At 33.8% G+C, this 7,783-nt stretch overlaps 2 protein-coding genes across 2 annotated transcripts; both read right to left on the bottom strand.

The window, feature by feature from the left end:
* Window positions 1–861: 861 nt before the first annotated feature.
* On the bottom strand, window positions 862–5,148 carry LOC117608116 (uncharacterized). Its single transcript, XM_034332724.2, has 6 exons — window positions 4,773–5,148; window positions 3,617–3,848; window positions 3,242–3,403; window positions 2,965–3,172; window positions 2,686–2,881; window positions 862–2,526 (listed from the first exon to the last, which is right to left on the bottom strand). The coding sequence occupies exons 1-6, from the start codon at window positions 4,805–4,807 to the stop codon at window positions 2,334–2,336; spliced, it is 1,026 nt and encodes a 341-aa protein (XP_034188615.1). The 5' UTR covers window positions 4,808–5,148; the 3' UTR covers window positions 862–2,333.
* A 1,283-nt stretch (window positions 5,149–6,431) lies between these two features.
* On the bottom strand, window positions 6,432–7,292 carry Sec61beta (Sec61 translocon subunit beta). The gene is made up of 3 exons (XM_034332725.2): window positions 6,970–7,292; window positions 6,697–6,893; window positions 6,432–6,554 (listed from the first exon to the last, which is right to left on the bottom strand). The coding sequence occupies exons 1-3, from the start codon at window positions 6,970–6,972 to the stop codon at window positions 6,467–6,469; spliced, it is 288 nt and encodes a 95-aa protein (XP_034188616.1). The 5' UTR covers window positions 6,973–7,292; the 3' UTR covers window positions 6,432–6,466.
* Window positions 7,293–7,783: the final 491 nt, after the last annotated feature.

Here is a 7,783-nt window from a genome sequence, read left to right as displayed (position 1 = left end):
TTAGCAATTTTTGGAGGTAATGTCGCTCAACAATTTCCGGTGCGGCCAATCACCCCTAAGAAATATTAATAACTCAGCAAATACCACACAAATATGAATAAAACTTGCTGCAAATAATACATACAGGTCTAAAGAATGCAATACAAGCTTAAAAGTATGTAGAATTTGCTCGATAGTGTCGAAATATATTAATAAAGTGAACAGGAATGTATGAAGGTTAGCAACGTGCCGCTGTTCGATGTAGCGGTCACCGCAAAATCTATAATAACTCAATATTCCGATGTGAAATATCAGTGAAACCTATATAGGAAGATAGCTGCATGATTATTCTTTAATTTTAAATCATTAATATTCATGAATTAATTACGAGAAGGCAATAAACTGTCAAAAACCTCGGCTATGCACAGACGCCGATCGAGGCGCAGTCTCTAGATTTATTAATAAGTAATTAATTACAACCAAAATGCTTGCAAAAACTATATGTGAAAGTTATTACGGTTGTGTACTTTAAGAATAAATTGCAGAAGTGCAAAAATGGTTCGTATTTAGTGAGAAATTAATCGTTTCTCATGAAATATACAGGTTTCTGTAGGTAGGACGCCATTTTGAATTGGCTGTTTGACCGTATACCTCTTTGCTTTTCTGCTGCCCTGGTACCAGGAGCAAGCTTTGCGGCACCAACCGCTAGATGGTGCTGATAAAAATTAATTTCAGGCGCGAAATTCAAAATGACAAAAGATTGAATCCATGTAATAAGGTATGTTAGCATTTAATTGAATATAAATTATATTATAACTAACGAATAGAAAAAAGGTTCAGGTGAATAAATAAAGTATTTCAATAGAACAAAGATGTGATTGGACCAACTTTCTTTATTATCTAAAATTCTGAAGATGTACATAACAACAAACGATTGAAACGATCTCTGAGGATCATTTACAATGTAACATTTTATTTATAATTTGGCGGACAATGTTAATCTATAGCTGCATTCTTTTTAAAGCGTGACTGATATTTCAAGTGACTTACTTTATAGAAATTTTTTATCTTATTTATAAGAAGAATTTAGAAACATTAAATTTTTGAATGTGAGTTAGTATATATTTAAAGAATACAGCTAATAATACTTTTTTAAAATTATGCCTCCGTTCTTTAATAGTTCTACTCGGCATTTGGATATGTTTTATATTGCTATAATTTAATACTACAATCATATCCAGTCACTCAGTATCATTCAAACAGGCTCTTAATTTTTATTAGAATTACATTCAGAATAAACGTTAACTTACATTCTATGCATAGTTTGAAAGTTTTCTTGAAACAACTTTTTCTGAAATAACATTTGATTTATTAAGAATGTTTCAATAGATTTGTAACTTAATGATAGCAAGTACAGAGCTTGAAAGGAATTTTTAGATAGCAACTCGCTTCCTTTTTACATTCCATTAATCTTATATTTTGTAAGTCACTTTCCAAAATATAGATTTACATCTACACATGTAAAAATAGGCATAAGCAATTAATATAATTGTGCGTGTGGTCCCTACTGATCCAAAAATATTTTCAATTACATTCTCATGTTGCTATGGTGCTATTAATGCTGCAACTATTTTCGCAAGAACTTAAATCTTGTGTTCTATACGAAACCGACAATCTATGTTTAAAATACAACTAAAGTATACCGTTGAATATTTTACAAAATAAAATTACTCAATTGCTTTGTACGAAGTTTCAGCATAAACTATACACATGTATAATTTCAAGTCTCTGGAATTAACTATTATACATTTATTTTGGTAACTTCAATTACTATCAATCTAACTATAACGATGAACTCGATTTCAATATCAAGAACATGTTATTCGAGGTAGTACAATGAAGATCTTCAACTTTGTATACGTTTTAAAGTATCTTAAGTTCTTAAAGAAGTTAGAACTCGTCAAAAATTCATTAAGAGAATATTAAGTATGTTTGATTTTTAGATAAATTACTTCTGATTCTAAGATTCTTTTGAATTACCATTAGAAGTACCATTTCTTTTGATTTCCTTGCATCTCTTTAAAGTACCATATGGTAGAAGTGATTTATCACATTGCATCAACAGTGAAACATAAATATATTCAGGTATCAGCCATGAATCAAATGTCAGCCTCATACACAGGGTTCCAAATTTAGTCAATCGATCATAGCTTCTCGTTTATCACTCTCAAGTGAGAGATAAAAACAGTGAAACACAGATTTCAACATCTCTGTTAAAATGCTGTGCTGGCCGTGGCCGTGACGCTGGATTGCACGCCGGACTCAGAACTTTGACGTCCGGCGTGTGGCTATAGCTACGTGGATGCTGCTAGACTTATGGACGTTGACTCGGTGACAGCTGCCCGTGGCTTCACGTCCAACGAATCGTACAAAGGGAATTCACAGCAGAAGATAAACTTGAGGAATTGTGGCACCTCCATGTAGATTGACGGCGGTATCGGTATCAATGGCGACGTGGACTGCTTGTAAAAACGGTACTCGGCGTTGCTGGAAAACAGTCAATCATCATCAGACGAACGCTTAGTAATCCTTTGAAATAGTTACATGCAACATTTAAAGCAAACTATTTCTGTCAAACAAGACTCAAGCGTCTGAAGAGCGTTCAGTTACCAAGAAATCTGTAAATACATTAAACCAAACACTTACTCGCGATATCTCTCATCGGAAGCTCTTTCCAACAGAGGCATCCCAGACAAGAATAGAATAATAAACGTAGTGAAGATTGGAGAAGCTATAGCGACCCATTCGGCTCCTTCAATTACATTCAAAGATATCACAAAGATACCCCACCATACTATTATCTCCCCAAAGTAATTCGGGTGCCTAGACAATCGCCACAGCCCTAAAATAAAATACAAAGGATCTATTAACGAAAAGTGAACATTTCAATGTGTATATACTTGATAAACAGCTCGAGTATAATACCATCGTTGCACCATTTCCCATTATTTATAGGATCCTGTTTGAAAGAGAATTTTTGTAGATCAGCATATGTTTCAGCTAACAAGCCGGTCACGAAGAGACCTGTACCGGCGCTGTCGTACGGTGTCATAGTTTTAGGGGCAGGTGGAATTTTGTGTCGTGGTGAATTAATGATAATTACCGGGAGACTCACCACGTACACCCAAACAGCCTGAAAATATAATCATATTTAAATATATAGTTTCATCGGTGGAGTTTAATTATACTTAAATTATTATACCTGAAACGTCCAAAATACTGCAAAACGAATTACATTGCTACGACGATCTTCAAACCTTTTATCTCGTCCAATCTTAATAATCCGGTACAAGAGATATCCAGATAGGCGAACTCCCCACAGACAAACAAATACGGTGACCATAAGTTGCCTACTGTCATAAGGCTGACATGAAAAAAGGAAAAATTAATTTTACAGAAACATTAATTGATACCTGATGTTTCACTGTTGGTACTTATGAAACTTTCGTAAATAAACGATCATACGAAAATAAACGTTCACGGTGAAAATAACAGCGTTGCGATGTTTTACAATGAGAATTAGACGATACGCGTGCAGACATTTTTCGTGTGCGGATGCAGTTTATAATTAGAATACCTTGCCCACTTGGCCGAGAAAGAAAGTGAGAAGGGCGAGAATGATGAAGTTTGTGCCACCGGCAAAGTCCGTCAATTTGTCCAGCTGGAAGGTCGCCGCGATCGTGAAGAAGATAATTTGCATACCGACCGTGACGATCGCGCTCACCGCGAAGTGGTCCTCGTCTAAAATATCGACCGCCATTGATCCTCGTTGATTGCCCGCCCCACCGCTCGATGAACTATTTTCGAATCTGGAATCGTTAATTAAGCCGTTAATATTGCCAACGAATAGGAATTTATAATTACTCTTCAAAAATAAAAAAATAAAATTACGTCCTTCGTACGTTCCACAATAATCGATTCTGAAATCTCGAATAGTTTTATCCTCCATTTTGAATTTTTAGAATTTCATGAAAGGGATTTTAAGAACTTCACTTTTAGAAATTTTATATTTCTTTCTTTCTTTTACGATTAGAATAGCTTTCAAATAATCTCGTTGAGTTCTGGTGGTTATTTTCCCAGTAATACGTGCGCACTTTAGAAAATATTTATGGTGCTAGTAGTACAGGAAGAGGTTTAGTCAGGCTTAAGAAGATTGCACGTATGTATATTAATACTGAAACTTGACACCTGATATTTTTACGGTTCTATATTATTTCCCGTATAACAGACACCTTGATACTTCCCGTTTATCGATCATGCTGTACCGTGCATAATATAGTAGCTTTTTAAATAAGAATAATATATGAAAAATATTAACAATCATATTTTTCAATGAAAATCGTCTTCCCTATGTTCAGAAACATAACAAATATAATTTACAAATAAAATCGTGATTTATGAATTAAATCGCGTTAAATAATTTATTTAATTAAAAAATTATAAATTGGAGAAAATTTGCTTGTTAATATTTTTAAATATTTTAATATTTCTATTATTGTACACTTTTTAATTGTTGCTAGTGGAATCCCTTGTTTCCACGACAGAAAGCGTCGCAATGCAGTTCACATAATTCATTATTTTCTCAGGAGAGAGAGAAAATCTCATTTTCCTTTATTATCTATACTCATGTTATTTAAAATCCTTTTTTCGAATATAATCGCGATTATAAAGCACACTTTCAGTCATGAAAATTGAAAAACAAGCAACAAAAGAATTTGTTATTCAATACTTACCGTGTCTTGAAGCTCGCGACACGAAATTTTTGCATCGTACAATCACGAATTTAATTGTCAAACGACAATAAAGTAAACAACGAAGACAAATAAATAAATATTTAAAACATCACGAAATTACGGATTACCAAATTTATTACTGTACTAGAACCAATACTAAGTTGTATGCATTGCTATTGTCATTTTTCAAGATTAACATACAAATGTCAGCACTGTTCACAACTTCGATTCATCAATCAAAACATTAATTAAAATTCAATCAATTTCAAATTCTACATCGAACACGATGGACAGAACGAAAGTTACGTTAATCACAGTTAACAAAGATAGCGCAGAAATTATAACGAGATTGGCGTGTACACGGAGACACCTTGTTAATGCCACCCGAGCTACGCAAAGTGTATTGGTTAAGAAGTAACGATGATTTACCTCGAGAGAGAGGAGTCTCATTGCAGCAATTGACAATGCGGGTGGACTTGCTCGACGTTCCACCCGCGACGACACGCAGCGGCAGGACTACGAGGGGATTCAATGTCGAGTCTAAAACGAGAAACCCATGATCACGTGCTACGAGGTCGAACTGAGAGCGCATCGTCGTACAGACGCTCTTCTACCTCGGTCCTTTTCACGTCGCATTACGCGTCTTTCTCTGGTCCGCTAGTCTATGGTGTCTACCTATTGGATTTCTTGATTCAGACACTGATTAGCGCCTGAAGCAAGGTCCCCAGAGAATTATGATCTTTTATGCCCTTCGTAGCCTGCATAAATGCTGAAGCATTTGATTTTAATTTTCAGTAGGAAGATGTTATGGTATATTTGGGACATTTGTCATTAAAAAAATATGGGGCGTTAGGGATGTAACTTGATTTCATAGAAAAATACATTCTTTATTTAGGTATTGTTTATATTATAATTAGGATAATTGATGTTTATTATAGAGTTTTAATGAAAAGATGCTTTATTGATTTTTCAATGAAACGATCTTCTTCGTTAATTTATCCAGATCAATTCCTTTTCGCAAAGCGTTGCAAGCTGCGCCTTATTCAGCATGAAATCAATACGTATACGCGAGCGCGAATGAGTTTCCAGTTAAATGAAACATGGCGCATTACAAAATTGCTTTTTATTCGCATTGTACTATCGAATACAATGTGTTTCAAAGCTCTTTCAAAGATATTGAAGTTGATTCTCTTCGGGGATAAAGAGATGAACGTGAAAGGAATCAGTTTCATACATTGCTGTTGCTAATTGGGCTAAGAATAATTTATTTTAATATTGTACATTATATTATTGTAATAATTACTTTACAAACAATAATCAGTATGTATTATATTGATCGCATATTATGAACAACTCTTTTTTCGATATCTTTTTACAAATGTTATAAAATTCAGTTCGATGAAAATAAACGATTACAATGGTAATGTTTATGACCGCGCGTTCAATTTCTGCCCTGTTTCGCGATAAAAAGTGCATTGTTCAAGAGATCCATCTTATGAAAATGCAAGATACGAGCGGGGCTCGGATATCCTTAAATCAATTAAGAAACAATATTAAAAATATAGTAAGCCTTCTTGAATTACACTTCCCGTTGGAGTATTATTGGCTTAGGATTCGAATTTTCTTTTAATTATACCACGTGTTCTTCTTAGAATGCTCCAGTTCTTTTCATTAATTAAAAGTCACTTTTAATCTTAAGATCTTGTATATTTGCCCCAGATGTGAAGCATGAACACAGATGCAATGAAAAGCAGGGACATCACGAGCACTGGCACTGGTCCTCTATAAACATATGTATATATGTTATCAATCAAATGCTTTTAGCTTTCATGTCAAATTTGTCAATTTATTTTTATTGTATTTTATATTGTATTGTCTTTATACATAATATTAATGTTCCAAAAACAAAATCTTGTTTACTTACACTTTGATGCCAGGGGAGTCATCTGTATAAAACCTCCACATACCATCAGAACCAGCACCTGTGTTTCTGCTTCTGGTAGCAGTAGTTGTAGTAGTTTTTCTTTGCCTAACAGTACCGCTACCACTTGTTCTAGGTGCTATAACTTTGCTCGGTGATCTACCCGGGTATCCGACCGAGGTAGCACTTGGTGCGGCAGGCTTAGAAAAGTAAACAAAATATAACCATAAATACCAGGAAAGAATTTTTAATTTCAAATTTTACTAAAATACATACCATTGTTTATTATACACTTTGATTTTTAACTTAAATTCGTGAATGAGTACCAGATGATCACGGGAACCTTGCTCTATATTAACCTGTTGTTTCTCTTGAATGACGCGAAATAAAGATTTCGCTTTACTTCACTTTTTTAGTATTAATATGGTTGTATAAATATATTTAATATGAAAGAAGTATTGCAATAAAATCACTGTTAGAAATAGCGTTACGTTCTGACAACGTCTTCGAATTACTTAAAACGTTTACTGGCAGTATGAAGAAGAGTAGGAGGCGACGTGTCATCCATACACCATCCACGTAGTGTGTTCAAGACACGTCACCATGCGCCGTTAAATGCATAGGGAACGTCACATCGCTATGGCGCGTTTCCACGTAGTGTTTGAACATGGAAGAAATAAATACATAATTTCGAAATTAAAAACAATTAAATGAAATTCCATTATTTAAAATTTTTTCATTACTATGTACGTTCTCTCGTTGAACAAATAATCATTTTTAATTTCACTTGAAATATATAAAACTTTGTATAGGATATTGTAGGATATTTATTTAATATTTAACAAACAGAATTTCTTTTTCATATTTCGCTATATGACTCATCTTTTTGATAATAAATAACATAATTTTTTGTATCAGTAGAACTAATGCATGTAATTCGTCACACCGAAATTTTACACAAAAATCTTAAAGTACTAAGTGCATACATATTGGTTGCACACATAATAGTTTATAGTTTACAATTTTATTTAACTTTCCTCCTGTTAGTAGACTAGCTATAAAATTGTGATATATTTTAATATATCACAAC

The sequence above is a fragment of the Osmia lignaria genome, chromosome 3 (assembly GCF_051020975.1).
Source record: "Osmia lignaria lignaria isolate PbOS001 chromosome 3, iyOsmLign1, whole genome shotgun sequence".
In the NCBI taxonomy this organism is placed as follows: Eukaryota; Metazoa; Arthropoda; class Insecta; order Hymenoptera; family Megachilidae; genus Osmia; species Osmia lignaria.
Note: the sequence above shows the minus strand (reverse complement) of the source record. Positions and strands in the feature narration are given on the sequence as shown.

What these genes read in the sequence shown, in the direction of transcription:
- LOC117608116 (XM_034332724.2), bottom strand. Translation starts at nt 4,807, where the DNA reads ATGCAAAAATTTCGTGTCGCGAGCTTCAAGACACG. An exon ending in GTCGCGAGCTTCAAGACACG is followed by an intron (nt 3,849 to 4,772) that starts GTAAGTATTGAA and finishes TAACGATTCCAG; the next exon opens with ATTCGAAAATAGTTCATCGA. An exon ending in TCCGATGAGAGATATCGCGA is followed by an intron (nt 2,527 to 2,685) that starts GTAAGTGTTTGG and finishes ACTGTTTTCCAG; the next exon opens with CAACGCCGAGTACCGTTTTT.
- Sec61beta (XM_034332725.2), bottom strand. An exon ending in GACTCCCCTGGCATCAAAGT is followed by an intron (nt 6,555 to 6,696) that starts GTAAGTAAACAA and finishes ATATGTTTATAG; the next exon opens with AGGACCAGTGCCAGTGCTCG.